Consider the following 22,622-nt stretch of genomic DNA (forward strand, 5'->3'; position numbering starts at 1 on the left):
CAGCTAAAATGGGCTTCAGCACCCCTGTGACCCCAAAAGGGACAAGCGGTAGTATAATGTATACATACGTATGTATAATACATGTATCCATGTGTATATACATGTATGTGTTAATGTATACATATGTATGTATATTAAACATGTGTATATGTATATATAATGTATGTACATGTATGTATTAGATGACAAATACTTTACTAATCCCCGAGGGGAAATACAAATTTTCAGCACAACCCCATTCAAGATCAGACAAACATTACAGGGAGACAGAACAGGATTGCTGGCGGGTCTGCCAACAGAAAAGGTGAGATACAGGTAAACAATGGGGGGAGAAAAAAAGAAATATATACAAAATTTAAAAAATTAAAAAAAAATCAGTCTAAGCCTGGGCCCCTGGAGAGGGGGTCCAGACTGAGGCCAAGGGAGAAAACAACTCATAGCCATCCCTCTTACATGAGTATAGGAGGGAAACGTGTGTATATCTGTATATACATGCACAATGTAATGATGTGTGTGTATATATATATATACACACACACGTGTATATATATATACATATATATATATATATATATACATATATATATATATGTATATACATATATATATATATACATATATATATATATATATCCTTTCATTGTCTCAGCCTTTTTTTACACAAGTGATTAACTATTGAAGGAAAAACACAGCAAGGATAAAAAGTTTATTTACACACACACATTTATATATACATTTACATAAATACTTTCTCCCTTCTGCACTTCCTGCTATAAATTGTGTGTGTGTGTGTGTGTGTGTGTGTGTGTGTGTGTGTGTGTGTGTGTGTGTGTGTGTGTGTGTGTAACAGGTCATAGCTCTGATGGGTTCATCACTCTGCCAATAAACAAAATGGATCCTGAAATGACACAAAAATAGTAGTAAAGTTTTAGACTAAATAAAAAATATTGTTTTAGATCCATCCATCCAATTTCTTCCGCTTATCCAAGGTGGGGTCACGGGGGCAGCAGCACAAGCAGGGAAGCCCAGACTTCCCTCTCCTCAGCCACTTGGTCCAGTTCTTCCCGGGGAATCCCGAGGACTTCCCAGGCCAGCCAGGAGACATAGTCTTCCCAACGTGTCCTGGGTCTTCCCCGTGGCCTCCTACCAGCTGGACGTGCCCTAAACACCTCCCTAGGGAGGCGTTGGGGTGGCATCCTGACCAGATGCCCGAACCACCTCATCTGGCTCCTCTCCATGTGGAGGAGCAGCGGCTTTACTTTGAGTTCCTCACGGATGGCAGAGCTTCTCACCCTATCTCTAAGGGAGAGACCCAAACTCATTTGGGCCGCTTGTACCCGTGATCTTGTCCTTTCGGTCATGACCCAAAGCTCATGACCATAGGTGAGGATGGGAACGTAGATCGACGGTTAAATTGAGGGCTTTGCCTTCCGGCTCAGCTCCTTCTTCACCACAACGGATCGGTACAACGTCCGCATTACTGAAGACGCCGCACCGATCCGCCTGTCGATCTCACCATCCACTCTTCCCTCACTTGTGAACAAGACTCCTAGGTACTTGAACTCCTCCACTTGGGGCAGGGTCTCCTCCCCAACCTGGGGAAAGCACTCCACTCTTTTCTGGGCAAGAACCATGGACTCGGACTTGGATGTGCTGATTCTCATCCCGGTCGCTTCACACTCGGCTGCGAACCAATCCAGTGAGAGCTGAAGATCCTGGCCAGATGAAGCCATCAGGACCACATCATCTGCAAAAAGCAGAGACCTAATCCCGCAGCCACCAAACCGGAACCCCTCAACGCCTTGACTGCGCCTAGAAATTCTGTCCATAATAGTTCTGAACAGAATGGATGACAAAGGACAGCCTTGTCGGAGTCCAACCCTCACTGGAAACGTGTCCGACTTACTGCCAGCAATGTGGACCAAGTTCTGACACTGATCATACAGGGAGTGGACTATGTTCTGACACTGATCATACAGGGAGTGGACTATGTTCTGACACTGATCATACAGGGAGTGGACTATGTTCTGACACTGATCATACAGGGAGTGGACTATGTTCTGACACTGATCATACAGGGAGTGGACTATGTTCTGACACTGATCATACAGGGAGTGGACTATGTTCTGACACTGATCATACAGGGAGTGGACTATGTTCTGACACTGATCATACAGGGAGTGGACTATGTTCTGACACTGATCATACAGGGAGTGGACTATGTTCTGACACTGATCATACAGGGAGTGGACTATGTTCTGACACTGATCATACAGGGAGAGGACTATGTTCTGACACTGATCATACAGGGAGAGGACTATGTTCTGACACTGATCATACAGGGAGTGGACTATGTTCTGACACTGATCATACAGGGAGTGGACTATGTTCTGACACTGATCATACAGGGAGTGGACTATGTTCTGACACTGATCATACAGGGAGAGGACTATGTTCTGACACTGATCATACAGGGAGTGGACTATGTTCTGACACTGATCATACAGGGAGTGGACTATGTTCTGACACTGATCATACAGGGAGTGGACTATGTTCTGACACTGATCATACAGGGAGTGGACTATGTTCTGACACTGATCATACAGGGAGAGGACTATGTTCTGACACTGATCATACAGGGAGAGGACTATGTTCTGACACTGATCATACAGGGAGAGGACTATGTTCTGACACTGATCATACAGGGAGAGGACTATGTTCTGACACTGATCATACAGGGAGTGGACTATGTTCTGACACTGATCATACAGGGAGTGGACTATGTTCTGACACTGATCATACAGGGAGTGGACTATGTGCTGACACTGATCATACAGGGAGTGGACTGTTCTGACACTGATCATACAGGGAGTGGACTATGTTCTGACACTGATCATACAGGGAGTGGACTATGTTCTGACACTGATCATACAGGGAGTGGACTATGTTCTGACACTGATCATACAGGGAGTGGACTATGTTCTGACACTGATCATAGAGGGAGTGGACCGCCACAATAAGACAGTCCCATACCCCATACTCTCTGAGCACTCCCCACAGGACTTCCCGAGGGACACGGTCCAATGCCTTCTCCAAGTCCACAAAGCACATGTAGACTGGTTGGGCAAACTCCCATGCACCCTCAAGAACCCTGCCCAGAGTATAGAGCTGGTCCACAGTTCCACCACCAGGACAAAAACCACACTGTTCCTCCTGAATCCCAGGTTCCACTTTCCTCTCCAGTACACCTCAATAAACCTTCATAATATGAATACACACATCATTGTTGTATCACAACTACACAACCTTTCTACACGTCATTGTTGTACCAAAACTCAGAATAACATCTTGTATTCCCCATCATTTAGTGGATGACAACTAAAAAAGATGAAGGAGTAAAACATCAACATGTACCAGTTCTCATGTGTCTCAGCAGGAACAGGAAGGGACGATCCACCTTGAAGACTGCAGCTCTTGAGCGTTTGAGAAGAACCATGGCTGCAGAAAGTACACTCATGTTAGAACCAAGTACACTCATGTTAGAACCATGACTGCACAAGTACACTCATGTTAGAACCAAGTACACTCGTCTTAGAACCAAGTACACTCATGTTAGAACCATGACTGCACAAGTACACTCATGTTAGAACCAAGTACACTCATCTTAGAACCAAGTACACTCATGTTAGAACCATGGCTGCACAAGTACACTCGTATTAGAACCAAGTACACTCATGTTAGAACCATGGGTGCACAAGTACACTCATGTTAGAACCAAATAAACTCATGTTAGAACCATGGTTGCACAAGTACTCTCATGTTAGAACCATGGCTGCACAAGTACACTCATGTTAGAACCAAATAAACTCATGTTAGAACCATGGTTGCACAAGTACTCTCATGTTAGAACCATGGTTGCACAAATACACTCATGTTAGAACCATGGTCGCACAAGTACACTCATGTTAGAACCATGGTCGCACAAGTACACTCATGTTAGTACCATGGTTGCACAAGTACACTCATGTTAGAACCATGGTTGCACAAATACACTCATGTTAGAACCAAGTGCACTCGTCTTAGAACCAAGTACACTCATGTTAGAACCATGGCTGCACAAGTACACTCATGTTAGAACCAAGTACACTCATCTTAGAACCAAGTACACTCATGTTAGAACCATGGCTGCACAAGTACACTCGTATTAGAACCAAGTACACTCATGTTAGAACCATGGGTGCACAAGTACACTCATGTTAGAACCAAATAAACTCATGTTAGAACCATGGTTGCACAAGTACTCTCATGTTAGAACCATGGCTGCACAAGTACACTCATGTTAGAACCAAATAAACTCATGTTAGAACCATGGTTGCACAAGTACTCTCATGTTAGAACCATGGTTGCACAAATACACTCATGTTAGAACCATGGTTGCACAAGTACACTCATGTTAGAACCATTGTTGCACAAGTACACTCATGTTAGCTCATCAGCACTCAACATCCTATAACTGATGATGCATTATTTACATTATCATGATGCATTATTTACATTATCATGATGCATTATTTACATTATCATGATGCATTATTTACATTATCATGATGCATTATTTACATTATCATGATGCATTATTTACATTATCATGATGCATTATTTACATTATCATGATGCATTATTTACATTATCATTATGCATTATTTACATTATCATGATGCATTATTTACATTATCATTATGCATTATTTACATTATCATGATGCATTATTTACATTATCATTATGCATTATTTACATTATCATTATGCATTATTTACATTATCATTTATAGTATTTACATTTAATGGGGACAGTGTGGAGCAGTGGTAGAGTGGCCGTGCCAGCAACCCGAGGGTCCCTGGTTCAAATCCCACCTAGTACCAACCTCGTCACGTCCGTTGTGTCCTGAGCAAGACACTTCACCCTTGCTCCTGATGGGTGCTGGTTGCCGCCTTGCATGGCAGCTCCCTCCATCAGTGTGTGAATGTGTGTGTGAATGTGGAAGTAGTGTCAAAGCGCTTTGAGTACCTTGAAGGTAGAAAAGTGCTATACAAGTACAACCCATTTATCATTTATTTATTATGTACAGTATTAGTTACATAATTTACATTATTTATAGTATTATCTACATTATTGACAGTATTTCTATTTACAGTAATTACATTATTTGCAGTAGAATTTACTTTTTTATTTACAGCATTAATCACATTATTTACATTGTTATTTACAGTGTCATTTTTATTATTTAAAGTATTATTTACATTATTATATTTACATGATTTACAGTATTTGCATTATTATTAACAGTCTTACTACACAGTATAGTTGAATGTTGGTAGTAGTACTAGTTGAATGTTGGTAGTAGTACTACACAGTATAGTTGAATGTTGGTAGTAGTACTAGTTGAATGTTGGTAGTAGTACTAGTTGAATGTTGGTAGTAGTACTAGTTGAATGTTGGTAGTAGTACTACACAGTATAGTTGAATGTTGGTAGTAGTACTAGTTGAATGTTGGTAGTAGTACTAGTTGAATGTTGGTAGTAGTACTAGTTGAATGTTGGTAGTAGTACTAGTTGAATGTTGGTAGTAGTACTACACAGTATAGTTGAATGTTGGTAGTAGTACTAGTTGAATGTTGGTAGTAGTACTAGTTGAATGTTGGTAGTAGTACTAGTTGAATGTTGGTAGTAGTACTAGTTGAATGTTGGTAGTAGTACTAGTTGAATGTTGGTAGTAGTACTAGTTGAATGTTGGTAGTAGTACTACACAGTATAGTTGAATGTTGGTAGTAGTACTAGTTGAATGTTGGTAGTAGTACTAGTTGAATGTTGGTAGTAGTACTACACAGTATAGTTGAATGTTGGTAGTAGTACTAGTTGAATGTTGGTAGTAGTACTAGTTGAATGTTGGTAGTAGTACTAGTTGAATGTTGGTAGTAGTACTAGTTGAATGTTGGTAGTAGTACTAGTTGAATGTTGGTAGTAGTACTACACAGTATAGTTGAATGTTGGTAGTAGTACTAGTTGAATGTTGGTAGTAGTACTAGTTGAATGTTGGTAGTAGTACTAGTTGAATGTTGGTAGTAGTACTACACAGTATAGTTGAATGTTGGTAGTAGTACTACACAGTATAGTTGAATGTTGGTAGTAGTACTAGTTGAATGTTGGTAGTAGTACTAGTTGAATGTTGGTAGTAGTACTAGTTGAATGTTGGTAGTAGTACTACACAGTATAGTTGAATGTTGGTAGTAGTACTACACAGTATAGTTGAATGTTGGTAGTAGTACTAGTTGAATGTTGGTAGTAGTACTAGTTGAATGTTGGTAGTAGTACTAGTTGAATGTTGGTAGTAGTACTAGTTGAATGTTGGTAGTAGTACTAGTTGAATGTTGGTAGTAGTACTACACAGTATAGTTGAATGTTGGTAGTAGTACTAGTTGAATGTTGGTAGTATTACTACACAGTATAGTTGAATGTTGGTAGTAGTACTAGTTGAATGTTGATAGTAGTACTAGTTGAATGTTGGTAGTAGTACTAGTTGAATGTTGGTAGTAGTACTACACAGTATAGTTGAATGTTGGTAGTAGTACTAGTTGAATGTTGGTAGTATTACTACACAGTATAGTTGAATGTTGGTAGTAGTACTACACAGTATAGTTGAATGTTGGTAGTAGTACTAGTTGAATGTTGGTAGTAGTACTACACAGTATAGTTGAATGTTGGTAGTAGTACTAGTTGAATGTTGGTAGTAGTACTAGTTGAATGTTGGTAGTAGTACTAGTTGAATGTTGGTAGTAGTACTAGTTGAATGTTGGTAGTAGTACTACACAGTATAGTTGAATGTTGGTAGTAGTACTAGTTGAATGTTGGTAGTATTACTACACAGTATAGTTGAATGTTGGTAGTAGTACTAGTTGAATGTTGGTAGTAGTACTAGTTGAATGTTGGTAGTAGTACTAGTTGAATGTTGGTAGTAGTACTAGTTGAATGTTGGTAGTAGTACTACACAGTATAGTTGAATGTTGGTAGTAGTACTAGTTGAATGTTGGTAGTATTACTACACAGTATAGTTGAATGTTGGTAGTAGTACTAGTTGAATGTTGGTAGTAGTACTAGTTGAATGTTGGTAGTAGTACTAGTTGAATGTTGGTAGTAGTACTAGTTGAATGTTGGTAGTAGTACTAGTTGAATGTTGGTAGTAGTACTACACAGTATAGTTGAATGTTGGTAGTAGTACTACACAGTATAGTTGAATGTTGGTAGTAGTACTAGTTGAATGTTGGTAGTAGTACTAGTTGAATGTTGGTAGTAGTACTACACAGTATAGTTGAATGTTGGTAGTAGTACTAGTTGAATGTTGGTAGTAGTACTAGTTGAATGTTGGTAGTAGTACTAGTTTAATGTTGGTAGTATTACTACACAGTATAGTTGAATGTTGGTAGTAGTACTAGTTGAATGTTGGTAGTAGTACTAGTTGAATGTTGGTAGTAGTACTACACAGTATAGTTGAATGTTGGTAGTAGTACTAGTTGAATGTTGGTAGTAGTACTAGTTGAATGTGTGTAGTAGTACTACACAGTATAGTTGAATGTTGGTAGTAGTACTAGTTGAATGTTGGTAGTAGTACTACACAGTATAGTTGAATGTTGGTAGTGGTACTAGTTGAATGTTAGTAGTAGTACTAGTTGAATGTTGGTAGTAGTACTACACAGTATAGTTGAATGTTGGTAGTAGTACTAGTTGAATGTTGGTAGTAGTACTAGTTGAATGTTGGTAGTAGTACTAGTTGAATGTTGGTAGTAGTACTACACAGTATAGTTGAATGTTGGTAGTAGTACTAGTTGAATATTGGTAATAGTACTACACAGTATAGTTGAATGTTGGTAGTAGTACTAGTTGAATGTTGGTAGTAGTACTACACAGTATAGTTGAATGTTGGTAGTAGTACTAGTTGAATGTTGGTAGTAGTACTACACAGTATAGTTGAATGTTGGTAGTAGTACTAGTTGAATGTTGGTAGTAGTACTAGTTGGATGTTGGTAGTAGTACTACACAGTAAAGTTGAATGTTGGTAGTAGTACTAGTTGAATGTTGGTAGTAGTACTACACAGTGTAGTTGAATGTTGGTAGTAGTACTAGTTGAATGTTGGTAGTATTACTAGTTGAATGTTGGTAGTAGTACTAGGTGAATGTTGGTAGTAGTACTACACAGTATAGTTGAATGTTGGTAGTAGTACTAGTTGAATGTTGGTAGTAGTACTACACAGTATAGTTGAATGTTGGTAGTAGTACTAGTTGAATGTTGGTAGTAGTACTAGTTGAATGTTGGTAGTAGTACTAGTTGAATGTTGGTAGTAGTACTAGTTGAATGTTGGTAGTAGTACTAGTTGAATGTTGGTAGTAGTACTACACAGTATAGTTGAATGTTGGTAGTAGTACTAGTTGAATGTTGGTAGTAGTACTACACAGTATAGTTGAATGTTGGTAGTAGTACTACACAGTATAGTTGAATGTTGGTAGTAGTACTAGTTGAATGTTGGTAGTAGTACTAGTTGAATGTTGGTAGTAGTACTACACAGTATAGTTAAATGAGTGGCAGTGTACTTGGTAGTACACGTAATGAGTGGAAGTGTACTTTGTAGTACACGTAATGAGTGGAAGTGTACTTGGTAGTACACGTAATGAGTGGAAGTGTACTTGGTAGTACACGTAATGAGTGGAAGTGTACTTGGTAGTACACGTAATGAGTGGGAGTGTACTTGGTAGTACACGTTATTAGTGGAAGTGTACTTGGTAGTACACGTAATGAGTGGAAGTGTACTTGGTAGTACACGTAATAAGTGGAAGTGTACTTGGTAGTACACGTAATGAGTGGAAGTGTACTTGGTAGTACACGTAATGAGTGGAAGTGTACTTGGTAGTACACGTAATAAGTGGAAGTGTACTTGGTAGTACACGTAATGAGTGGAAGTGTACTTGGTAGTACACGTAATGAGTGGGAGTGTACTTGGTAGTACACGTAATGAGTGGAAGTGTACTTGGTAGTACACGTAATGAGTGGAAGTGTACTTGGTAGTACACGTAATGAGTGGGAGTGTACTTGGTAGTACACGTAATGAGTGGGAGTGTACTTGGTAGTACACGTAATGAGTGGAAGTGTACTTGGTAGTACACGTAATGAGTGGGAGTGTACTTGGTAGTACACGTAATGAGTGGAAGTGTACTTGGTAGTACACGTAATGAGTGGAAGTGTACTTGGTAGTACACGTAATGAGTGGAAGTGTACTTGGTAGTACACGTAATGAGTGGAAGTGTACTTGGTAGTACACGTAATGAGTGGAAGTGTACTTGGTAGTACACGTAATGAGTGGAAGTGTACTTGGTAGTACACGTAATGAGTGGGAGTGTACTTGGTAGTACACGTAATGAGTGGAAGTGTACTTGGTAGTACACGTAATGAGTGGGAGTGTACTTGGTAGTACACGTAATGAGTGGAAGTGTACTTGGTAGTACACGTAATGAGTGGAAGTGTACTTGGTAGTACACGTAATGAGTGGAAGTGTACTTGGTAGTACACGTAATGAGTGGAAGTGTACTTGGTAGTACACGTAATGAATGGAAGTGTACTTGGTAGTACACGTAATGAGTGGAAGTGTACTTGGTAGTACACGTAATGAGTGGAAGTGTACTTGGTAGTACACGTAATAAGTGGAAGTGTACTTGGTAGTACACGTAATGAGTGGAAGTGTACTTGGTAGTACACGTAATGAGTGGAAGTGTACTTGGTAGTACACGTAATGAGTGGAAGTGTACTTGGTAGTACACGTAATGAGTGGAAGTGTACTTGGTAGTACACGTAATGAGTGGAAGTGTACTTGGTAGTACACGTAATGAGTGGAAGTGTACTTGGTAGTACACGTAATGAGTGGAAGTGTACTTGGTAGTACACGTAATGAGTGGAAGTGTACTTGGTAGTACACGTAATGAGTGGAAGTGTACTTGGTAGTACACTTAATGAGTGGAAGTGTACTTGGTAGTACACGTAATGAGTGGAAGTGTACTTGGTAGTACACGTAATGAGTGGAAGTGTACTTGGTAGTACACGTAATGAGTGGAAGTGTACTTGGTAGTACACGTAATGAGTGGAAGTGTACTTGGTAGTACACGTAATGAGTGGAAGTGTACTTGGTAGTACACGTAATGAGTGGAAGTGTACTTGGTAGTACACGTAATGAGTGGAAGTGTACTTGGTAGTACACGTAATGAGTGGAAGTGTACTTGGTAGTACACGTAATGAGTGGAAGTGTACTTGGTAGTACACGTAATGAGTGGAAGTGTACTTGGTAGTACACGTAATGAGTGGAAGTGTACTTGGTAGTACACGTAATGAGTGGAAGTGTACTTGGTAGTACACGTAATGAGTGGAAGTGTACTTGGTAGTACACGTAATGAGTGGAAGTGTACTTGGTAGTACACGTAATGAGTGGAAGTGTACTTGGTAGTACACGTAATGAGTGGAAGTGTACTTGGTAGTACACGTAATGAGTGGAAGTGTACTTGGTAGTACACGTAATGAGTGGAAGTGTACTTGGTAGTACACGTAATGAGTGGAAGTGTACTTGGTAGTACACGTAATGAGTGGAAGTGTACTTGGTAGTACACGTAATGAGTGGAAGTGTACTTGGTAGTACACGTAATGAGTGGAAGTGTACCTGTGGCAGCGGCGGCCTTGGTGCCGTCCTCGGTCACCTGGATGGCGACGTCGTGGATGGCGTCCGACACGTAGACTGCGTCATGTGACATTGCAGAGAAGTTGGCGTGGGCGGGGCTAAAGAGGTGGGTGAGGCCCAGGACAGGAAGTGACCACCTCAAGTTGAAGTTGTTGCGGAGGTTGAACCTGCACACACACACACACACACACACACACACACACACACACACACACACACACACACACACACACACACGCACACGCACACACGCACACACACACACACACACACACACACACACACACACACACACACACACACACACACACACACACACACACACACGCACACACACACGCACACACACACACGCACGCACGCACGCATGCACACACGCACACACACACACCTCCTGAACTCACACAAGAAGAAGAAGAAGGTGTGCTTCCAGGTGAGACCGTCACCTGGGCAGGAAGACGTCCATCTTGGTCCTTTTCAGGCCCGCCTCCCAGGAGGTCATGTGACCCACACTGAGCTGCGTCTCCAGCGAGGACAGCGGCGTCTTCTTGTCACGTGGCAGCACCACCTGGAGGCTCAGGTAGGGACTCAGGTAAGGCAGCTCCAACACCGCGTACCTGTGCTCTGACCCCGCCCTAAACTCACCTGGTGGACACATTCATACCCTTTTATTGACTATATATATATATATGTATATATATATATATATATATATATATATATATATATATATATATGTATATATATATATATATACACACACACACATATGTAAATATATATACTTATGTTTATATACAACTACACATTTATACACTTTTATTTACTATCCATACATACTTGACATGTATGTAAGTACTGAAGAAGTACGAGGAGGAAAGAGAGTGATGCCCTCAGCAGCCATGGGAGAGAAGTGTGTGTGTGTGTGTGTGTGTGTGTGTGTGTGTGTGTGTGTGTGTGTGTGTGTGTGTGTGTGTGTGTTTTGTCTTGTCTAATAGTATTGTTAGTGTACAGGAGTTGTTGTTGTTTAGTTCCCAGAGTATTGTTGTTGTGTTATATTGTTGATGTGAAATGTGGGAGGGGCCAAAGTCTTCCAATCAGCTGCTTCATCAAACCTTGCATAAATATCTTTGCCAACATGTAAACAAAAACAAAAACTGTGTTTAGTTGTACTGTGCAGGTTTGAAATCAAATATTTAAATTCAATTCAAAAATATACTATTACAAAATTATACTCTTATATTGACTTTATATATACACATACTTACTTTTATATACTATATATACATAGTTTTATGTAGCATATATACATACTTATGTTTATATACAACTACACATTTATACCCTTTTATTTAATATATATATACATTTATATTAAATAAAAGGGTATAAAGCTGAGATAGGCGCCAGCGACCCCGATAAGGGAATAAGCGGTAGAAAATGGATGGATGGATATATATACATACATTTATATACAATTACACATTTATACTCTTTTATTGACTATATATATATATATACATACTTTAATTTACCATATATACATACTTTTATATACTATATATATATAAATACTTGTATATACTATATATACAAACTTTTACATACTATATATACATACATACTTTTATATACTATATATACATACATTTATATATTATTACACATTTCTCCACTTTTATGTATTATATATATACTTCGATATACTATTACACACTTATTACGCTTATATATATATATACATACACTGTATGTATATAACATGTGTATATATATATATACATATATATATATATATACTTGTATATATTATTACATGTTGTTACACTTTTGTACAATTCCTACAATTAACATTTTAATACTTCAATACTGGTTGCAACACTTATTTTTACACTGCAATAAATATTTTTGCACTTATATTTTTAAACTTGAATACTTCTTTACACACATGAATACTTCTTTGTACACTTGAATACTTCTTTTAACACTTGAATACTTCTTTGTACACTTGAATACTTCTTTTAACACTTGAATACTTCTTTTAACACTTGAATACTTCTTTTAACACTTGAATACTTCTTTGTACACTTGAATACTTCTTTTAACACTTGAATACTTCTTTTAACACTTGAATACTTCTTTGTACACTTGAATACTTCTTTTAACACTTGAATACTTCTTTTAACACTTGAATATTTCTTTTAACACTTGAATACTTCTTTTAACACTTGAATACTTCTTTTAACACTTGAATACTTCTTTTAACACTTGAATACTTCTTTGTACACTTGAATACTTCTTTTAACACTTGAATACTTCTTTTAACACTTGAATATTTCTTTTAACACTTGAATACTTCTTTTAACACTTGAATACTTCTTTTAACACTTGAATACTTCTTTGTACACTTGAATACTTCTTTTAACACTTGAATACTTCTTTTAACACTTGAATACTTCTTTGTACACTTGAATACTTCTTTTAACACTTGAATACTTCTTTTAACACTTGAATACTTCTTTGTACACTTGAATACTTCTTTTAACACTTGAATACTTCTTTTAACACTTGAATATTTCTTTTAACACTTGAATACTTCTTTTAACACTTGAATACTTCTTTTAACACTTGAATACTTCTTTTAACACTTGAATACTTCTTTTAACACTTGAATACTTCTTTTAACACTTGAATACTTCTTTTAACACTTGAATACTTCTTTTAACACTTGAATACTTCTTTTAACACTTGAATACTTCTTTGTACACTTGAATACTTCTTTTAACACTTGAATACTTCTTTTAACACTTGAATACTTCTTTTAACACTTGAATACTTCTTTTAACACTTGAATACTTCTTTGTACACTTGAATACTTCTTTTAACACTTGAATACTTCTTTTAACACTTGAATACTTCTTTGTACACTTGAATACTTCTTTTAACACTTGAATACTTCTTTTAACACTTGAATATTTCTTTTAACACTTGAATACTTCTTTTAACACTTGAATACTTCTTTTAACACTTGAATACTTCTTTGTACACTTGAATACTTCTTTTAACACTTGAATACTTCTTTTAACACTTGAATATTTCTTTTAACACTTGAATACTTCTTTTAACACTTGAATACTTCTTTTAACACTTGAATACTTCTTTGTACACTTGAATACTTCTTTTAACACTTGAATACTTCTTTTAACACTTGAATACTTCTTTTAACACTTGAATACTTCTTTTAACACTTGAATACTTCTTTTAACACTTGAATACTTCTTTGTACACTTGAATACTTCTTTTAACACTTGAATACTTATGTTTACACTTGAATACTTATGTTTACACTTGAATACTTCTTTGTACACTTGAATACTTCTTTTAACACTTGAATATTTCTTTTAACACTTGAATACTTCTTTTAACACTTGAATACTTCTTTTAACACTTGAATACTTCTTTGTACACTTGAATACTTCTTTGTACACTTGAATACTTCTTTTAACACTTGAATACTTCTTTTAACACTTGAATACTTCTTTTAACACTTGAATACTTCTTTTAACACTTGAATACTTCTTTTAACACTTGAATACTTCTTTGTACACTTGAATACTTCTTTTAACACTTGAATACTTCTTTTAACACTTGAATACTTCTTTTAACACTTGAATACTTCTTTGTACACTTGAATACTTCTTTTAACACTTGAATACTTCTTTTAACACTTGAATACTTCTTTTAACACTTGAATACTTCTTTTAACACTTGAATACTTCTTTTAACACTTGAATACTTATTTTAACACTTGAATACTTCTTTTAACACTTGAATACTTCTTTTAACACTTGAATACTTCTTTGTACACTTGAATACTTCTTTTAACACTTGAATACTTCTTTTAACACTTGAATACTTCTTTTAACACTTGAATACTTCTTTTAACACTTGAATACTTCTTTTAACACTTGAATACTTCTTTTAACACTTGAATACTTCTTTGTACACTTGAATACTTCTTTTAACACTTCAATACTTCTTTAAACACTTGAATACTTCTTTTAACACTTGAATACTTCTTTTAACACTTGAATACTTCTTTTAACACTTGAATACTTCTTTTAACACTTGAATACTTCTTTGTACACTTGAATACTTCTTTTAACACTTGAATACTTCTTTTAACACTTGAATACTTCTTTTAACACTTGAATACTTCTTTTAACACTTGAATACTTCTTTTAACACTTGAATACTTCTTTTAACACTTGAATACTTATTTTAACACTTGAATACTTCTTTTAACACTTGAATACTTCTTTTAACACTTGAATACTTCTTTGTACACTTGAATACTTCTTTTAACACTTGAATACTTCTTTTAACACTTGAATACTTCTTTTAACACTTGAATACTTCTTTTAACACTTGAATACTTCTTTTAACACTTGAATACTTCTTTTAACACTTGAATACTTCTTTTAACACTTGAATACTTCTTTTAACACTTGAATACTTCTTTGTACACTTGAATACTTCTTTTAACACTTGAATACTTCTTTTAACACTTGAATACTTCTTTTAACACTTGAATACTTCTTTTAACACTTGAATACTTCTTTGTACACTTGAATACTTCTTTTAACACTTGAATACTTCTTTTAACACTTGAATACTTCTTTGTACACTTGAATACTTCTTTTAACACTTGAATACTTCTTTTAACACTTGAATATTTCTTTTAACACTTGAATACTTCTTTTAACACTTGAATACTTCTTTTAACACTTGAATACTTCTTTGTACACTTGAATACTTCTTTTAACACTTGAATACTTCTTTTAACACTTGAATACTTCTTTTAACACTTGAATACTTCTTTTAACACTTGAATACTTCTTTTAACACTTGAATACTTCTTTTAACACTTGAATACTTCTTTGTACACTTGAATACTTCTTTGTTCAGGGGAATATTTCTTTTGAGACCGGACTGCTACTTGGCTTCTTTTTCCACTTGAAAGGCAGGAAGAAGCGCGGAAGAGAGTCTTACCGAAGCCCACCTGGGTGGCCTGATGCATCATGGGTACTTTGATGGCTGTGCCGTCTGCCAGGACGAAGGGTAAGTTGAGGGTGCTGCTGAAGGAGAACTGCTGCTGCCACACCCCCTTGAACACCACCCTGTTGACCAGTGCCATCTGCAGGCCGCCGCCCCACCTGGCCGCCGCCGACTCCGCCCCCTGCTGGCCCTCACCTGAGCCCGACGGCTCGCCGCTGCTACTTCCTGCCTGCAGGGGCCACGCCTCATCTGGGCGCGGGAAACCGGCTCACGTTACCATGCCGACGGGACATGTCATTAGGTACACCAAATGACTTTTGCAAAAAACAACCTTATTTGCCAAAACAACAACCTTATTTGCCAAAACAACAACCTTATTTGCCAAAACAACAACCTTATTTGCCAAAACAACAACTTGATTTGCCAAAACAACAACTTGATCTGCCAAAACAACAACCTTATTTGCCAAAACAACAACCTTATTTGCCAAAACAACAACCTTATTTGCCAAAACAACAACTTGATTTGCCAAAACAACAACTTGATCTGCCAAAACAACAACCTTATTTGCCAAAACAACAACCTTATTTGCCAAAACAACAACTTGATTTGCCAAAACAACAACTTGATCTGCCAAAACAACAACCTTATTTGCCAAAACAACAACCTTATTTGCCAAAACAACAACCTTATTTGCAAAAACAACAACTTGATTTGCCAAAACAACAACTTGATCTGCCAAAACAACAACCTTATTTGCCAAAACAACAACCTTATTTGCCAAAACAACAACCTTATTTGCCAAAACAACAACTTGATCTGCCAAAACAACAACCTTATTTGCCAAAACAACAACCTTATTTGCCAAAACAACAACCTTATTTGCCAAAACAACAACCTTATTTGCAAAAACAACAACTTGATTTGCCAAAACAACAACTTGATCTGCCAAAACAACAACCTTATTTGCCAAAACAACAACCTTATTTGCCAAAACAACAACCTTATTTGCCAAAACAACAACCTTATTTGCCAAAACAACAACTTGATTTGCCAAAACAACAACTTGATCTGCCAAAACAACAACCTTATTTGCCAAAACAACAACCTTATTTGCCAAAACAACAACTTGATTTGCCAAAACAACAACTTGATCTGCCAAAACAACAACCTTATTTGCCAAAACAACAACCTTATTTGCCAAAACAACAACCTGATTTGCAAAAACAACAACTTGATTTGCCAAAACAACAACTTGATCTGCCAAAACAACAACCTTATTTGCCAAAACAACAACCTTATTTGCCAAAACAACAACCTTATTTGCCAAAACAACAACTTGATCTGCCAAAACAACAACCTTATTTGCCAAAACAACAACCTTATTTGCCAAAACAACAACCTTATTTGCCAAAACAACAACCTTATTTGCAAAAACAACAACTTGATTTGCCAAAACAACAACTTGATTTGCAAAACACAACAACCTTATTTGCAAAAACAACAACTTGATTTGCCAAAACAACAACCTTATTTGCCAAAACAACAACCTTATTTGCAAAAACAACAACTTGATTTGCCAAAACAACAACTTGATCTGCCAAAACAACAACCTTATTTGCCAAAACAACAACCTTATTTGCCAAAACAACAACCTTATTTGCCAAAACAACAACCTTATTTGCCAAAACAACAACCTTATTTGCAAAAACAACAACTTGATTTGCCAAAACAACAACTTGATTTGCAAAACACAACAACCTTATTTGCAAAAACAACAACTTGATTTGCCAAAACAACAACCTTATTTGCCAAAACAACAACCTTATTTGCAAAAACAACAACTTGATTTGCCAAAACAACAACTTGATCTGCCAAAACAACAACCTTATTTGCCAAAACAACAACCTTATTTGCCAAAACAACAACCTTATTTGCCAAAACAACAACCTTATTTGCCAAAACAACAACCTTATTTGCAAAAACAACAACTTGATTTGCCAAAACAACAACTTGATTTGCAAAACACAACAACCTTATTTGCAAAAACAACAACTTGATTTGCCAAAACAACAACCTTATTTGCCAAAACAACAACCTTATTTGCAAAAACAACAACTTGATTTGCCAAAACAACAACTTGATCTGCCAAAACAACAACCTTATTTGCCAAAACAACAACCTTATTTGCCAAAACAACAACCTTATTTGCCAAAACAACAACCTTATTTGCAAAAACAACAACCTTATTTGCCAAAACAACAACCTTATTTGCCAAAACAACAACCTTATTTGCAAAAACAACAACTTGATTTGCCAAAACAACAACTTGATTTGCAAAAAACAACAACCTTATTTGCCAAAACAACAACCTTATTTGCCAAAACAACAACCTTATTTGCCAAAACAACAACTTGATCTGCCAAAACAACAACCTTATTTGCCAAAACAACAACCTTATTTGCCAAAACAACAACCTTATTTGCCAAAACAACAACCTTATTTGCAAAAACAACAACTTGATTTGCCAAAACAACAACTTGATTTGCAAAACACAACAACCTTATTTGCAAAAACAACAACTTGATTTGCCAAAACAACAACCTTATTTGCCAAAACAACAACCTTATTTGCAAAAACAACAACTTGATTTGCCAAAACAACAACTTGATCTGCCAAAACAACAACCTTATTTGCCAAAACAACAACCTTATTTGCCAAAACAACAACCTTATTTGCCAAAACAACAACCTTATTTGCCAAAACAACAACCTTATTTGCAAAAACAACAACTTGATTTGCCAAAACAACAACTTGATTTGCAAAACACAACAACCTTATTTGCAAAAACAACAACTTGATTTGCCAAAACAACAACCTTATTTGCAAAAACAACAACTTGATTTGCCAAAACAACAACTTGATCTGCCAAAACAACAACCTTATTTGCCAAAACAACAACCTTATTTGCCAAAACAACAACCTTATTTGCCAAAACAACAACCTTATTTGCCAAAACAACAACCTTATTTGCAAAAACAACAACTTGATTTGCCAAAACAACAACTTGATTTGCAAAACACAACAACCTTATTTGCAAAAACAACAACTTGATTTGCCAAAACAACAACCTTATTTGCCAAAACAACAACCTTATTTGCAAAAACAACAACTTGATTTGCCAAAACAACAACCTTATTTGCCAAAACAACAACCTTATTTGCAAAAACAACAACTTGATTTGCCAAAACAACAACTTGATCTGCCAAAACAACAACCTTATTTGCCAAAACAACAACCTTATTTGCCAAAACAACAACCTTATTTGCCAAAACAACAACCTTATTTGCAAAAACAACAACCTTATTTGCCAAAACAACAACCTTATTTGCCAAAACAACAACCTTATTTGCAAAAACAACAACTTGATTTGCCAAAACAACAACTTGATTTGCAAAAAACAACAACCTTATTTGCCAAAACAACAACCTTATTTGCCAAAACAACAACCTTATTTGCCAAAACAACAACTTGATCTGCCAAAACAACAACCTTATTTGCCAAAACAACAACCTTATTTGCCAAAACAACAACCTTATTTGCCAAAACAACAACCTTATTTGCAAAAACAACAACTTGATTTGCCAAAACAACAACTTGATTTGCAAAACACAACAACCTTATTTGCAAAAACAACAACTTGATTTGCCAAAACAACAACCTTATTTGCCAAAACAACAACCTTATTTGCAAAAACAACAACTTGATTTGCCAAAACAACAACTTGATCTGCCAAAACAACAACCTTATTTGCCAAAACAACAACCTTATTTGCCAAAACAACAACCTTATTTGCCAAAACAACAACCTTATTTGCCAAAACAACAACCTTATTTGCAAAAACAACAACTTGATTTGCCAAAACAACAACTTGATTTGCAAAACACAACAACCTTATTTGCAAAAACAACAACTTGATTTGCCAAAACAACAACCTTATTTGCCAAAACAACAACCTTATTTGCAAAAACAACAACTTGATTTGCCAAAACAACAACTTGATCTGCCAAAACAACAACCTTATTTGCCAAAACAACAACCTTATTTGCCAAAACAACAACCTTATTTGCCAAAACAACAACCTTATTTGCCAAAACAACAACCTTATTTGCAAAAACAACCACTTGATTTGCCAAAACAACAACTTGATTTGCAAAACACAACAACCTTATTTGCAAAAACAACAACTTGATTTGCCAAAACAACAACCTTATTTGCCAAAACAACAACCTTATTTGCAAAAACAACAACTTGATTTGCCAAAACAACAACTTGATCTGCCAAAACAACAACCTTATTTGCCAAAACAACAACCTTATTTGCCAAAACAACAACCTTATTTGCCAAAACAACAACCTTATTTGCAAAAACAACAACCTTATTTGCCAAAACAACAACCTTATTTGCCAAAACAACAACCTTATTTGCAAAAACAACAACTTGATTTGCCAAAACAACAACTTGATTTGCAAAAAACAACAACCTTATTTGCCAAAACAACAACTTGATCTGCCAAAACAACAACCTTATTTGCCAAAACAACAACTTGATCTGCCAAAACAACAACCTTATTTGCCAAAACAACAACCTTATTTGCAAAAACAACAACTTGATTTGCCAAAACAACAACTTGATTTGCAAAAAACAACAACCTTATTTGCAAAAACAACAACTTGATTTGCCAAAACAACAACCTTATTTGCCAAAACAACAACCTTATTTGCAAAAACAACAACTTGATTTGCCAAAACAACAACTTGATCTGCCAAAACAACAACCTTATTTGCCAAAACAACAACTTGATCTGCCAAAACAACAACCTTATTTGCCAAAACAACAACTTGATTTGCCAAAACAACAACTTGATTTGCCAAAACAACAACTTGATTTGCCAAAACAACCTTATTTGCCAAAACAACAACTTGATCTGCCAAAACAACAACTTGATCTGCCAAAACAACAACCTTATTTGCCAAAACAACAACCTTATTTGCCAAAACAACAACCTTATTTGCCAAAACAACAACCTTATTTGCAAAAACAACAACTTGATTTGCCAAAACAACAACTTGATCTGCCAAAACAACAACCTTATTTGCCAAAACAACAACCTTATTTGCCAAAACAACAACCTTATTTGCAAAAACAACAACTTGATTTGCCAAAACAACAACTTGATTTGCTAAAACAACAACAATTTTATAATCCAAAACAACAGTGATGCTGTAGTTGTTTGTCATTCAAAAAGAAGTAGCATGTGATTGCATCACTTCCTGTCTCAGCAGGTCCCGCCCATCATTAAGACAGGAGGTTGCCTACAGCCACCCGAGTGTTGGAAGAGCGCTCCTACCAGGACTCTGCCTGCTGTGGTCCAGCAACAGACTGAAGTTGGCGGGCATCACGGTGACGTGGGCCCAGGTGGCAGAGTTGTGCAGGAAGTCACCTGCCAGGTGGACGCCGCTCTGCACCAATAGGACGCAGGTCTGCTGTAGCCCCGCCCCCGCACCGCTCCCGTTGTTCTCCTGCCATCGCCACTGCAACAGCGGCTCTCGAACCTCAACATCTGCAAGGTCAGAGGTCGTCTGCTTTCAACTCAACCTGCCAACTAATACTTTCTCTTAATACTTGTTTTTAATACATAAATACTTCTTTTTAATACTTCTTTTTACACTTTAATGCTTCTTTTGACCCCTTTTTTTTACTTTAATACTGCTACTAGGAAATAGTGGAGCAGGAAGTGCAGCAGGAAGTGAAACAGGAAGTTTACAGGAAGTGCAGCAGGAAGTGAAACAGGAAGTGCAGCAGGAAGTGAAACAGGAAGTGCAGCTGGAAGTGGAGCAGGAAGTGCAGCAAGAAGTGCGGCTCCTAATGCAAAGACAGCCTTCCTGGGTCTATGTCACCTGACTTCTCGTCCACCAATCAGCCGCTCGGATAATGAAACATGGCGACCTCTCCACCAGCGACACGTAATGAAATTAGCAGCCCAACGCCACCTGGTACCAGCGGCCCCGCCTACCTGGTACCAGCAGCCCCGCCCACCTGGTACCAGCAGCCCCGCCCACCTGGTAGCAGCGGCCCCGCCCACCTGGTAGCAGCGGCCCCGCCCACCTGGTACCAGCAGCCCCGCCCACCTGGTACCAGCAGCCCCGCCCACCTGGTAGCAGCGGCCCCGCCCACCTGGTAGCAGCGGCCCCGCCTACCGTTGAGGTCGTAGCCCAGGCTGCCCTCCAGCTGGGCCAGCGTGGTTCCCCTGGCGCCCAGCTGCAACAGACCCAGCGAGGCGGCCACGCCGGCGGGGGAGACGACCGCGTTGGCGTCGGGCCGGCCGTCGGCGAGGGCGCGGTACAGGCGCACGGCGAAGCTGGCGTGAAGATGGCGCAAGGACGCCTGCGGGACGCCACGGCTGGGAGACGCCAGGATGAGCAGCAACAAGATGGAGGACAGGCGCCACATTTCCTCCACCTCGCAGACAGGAAGTGGACGTGCTTGATGCTTCCTGTTTGAAAGCAACTTAACCACCTGCAACAAACATTGATTATGATCCATATAATCAATATTTATATACATATATAACTATATTTATTCACTACAAGTATTATTAGACATCAATATTATGTACATTCATTGTTATATATAATATTTATTATTGTACATCATCAATCATGCAAACAAGCATTATTATATATAAGTATATATAATAATAATAAGCATTATGATTATACATATAATGCCATA

At 37.3% G+C, this 22,622-nt stretch overlaps 1 protein-coding gene across 1 annotated transcript; it reads right to left on the reverse strand.

Moving 5' to 3' along the window:
* Positions 1-851: 851 nt before the first annotated feature.
* Positions 852-22,403, reverse strand: serpine3 (serpin peptidase inhibitor, clade E (nexin, plasminogen activator inhibitor type 1), member 3). The gene is made up of 7 exons (XM_061919405.1): positions 22,088-22,403; positions 21,232-21,450; positions 15,822-16,094; positions 11,216-11,414; positions 10,752-10,936; positions 3,415-3,498; positions 852-898 (listed from the first exon to the last, which is right to left on the reverse strand). The coding sequence occupies exons 1-7, from the start codon at positions 22,338-22,340 to the stop codon at positions 852-854; spliced, it is 1,260 nt and encodes a 419-aa protein (XP_061775389.1). The 5' UTR covers positions 22,341-22,403.
* Between the last annotated feature and the right edge of the window lie 219 nt (positions 22,404-22,622).

This window comes from Nerophis ophidion, linkage group LG13 (assembly GCF_033978795.1).
Source record: "Nerophis ophidion isolate RoL-2023_Sa linkage group LG13, RoL_Noph_v1.0, whole genome shotgun sequence".
Lineage (NCBI taxonomy): Eukaryota > Metazoa > Chordata > Actinopteri > Syngnathiformes > Syngnathidae > Nerophis > Nerophis ophidion.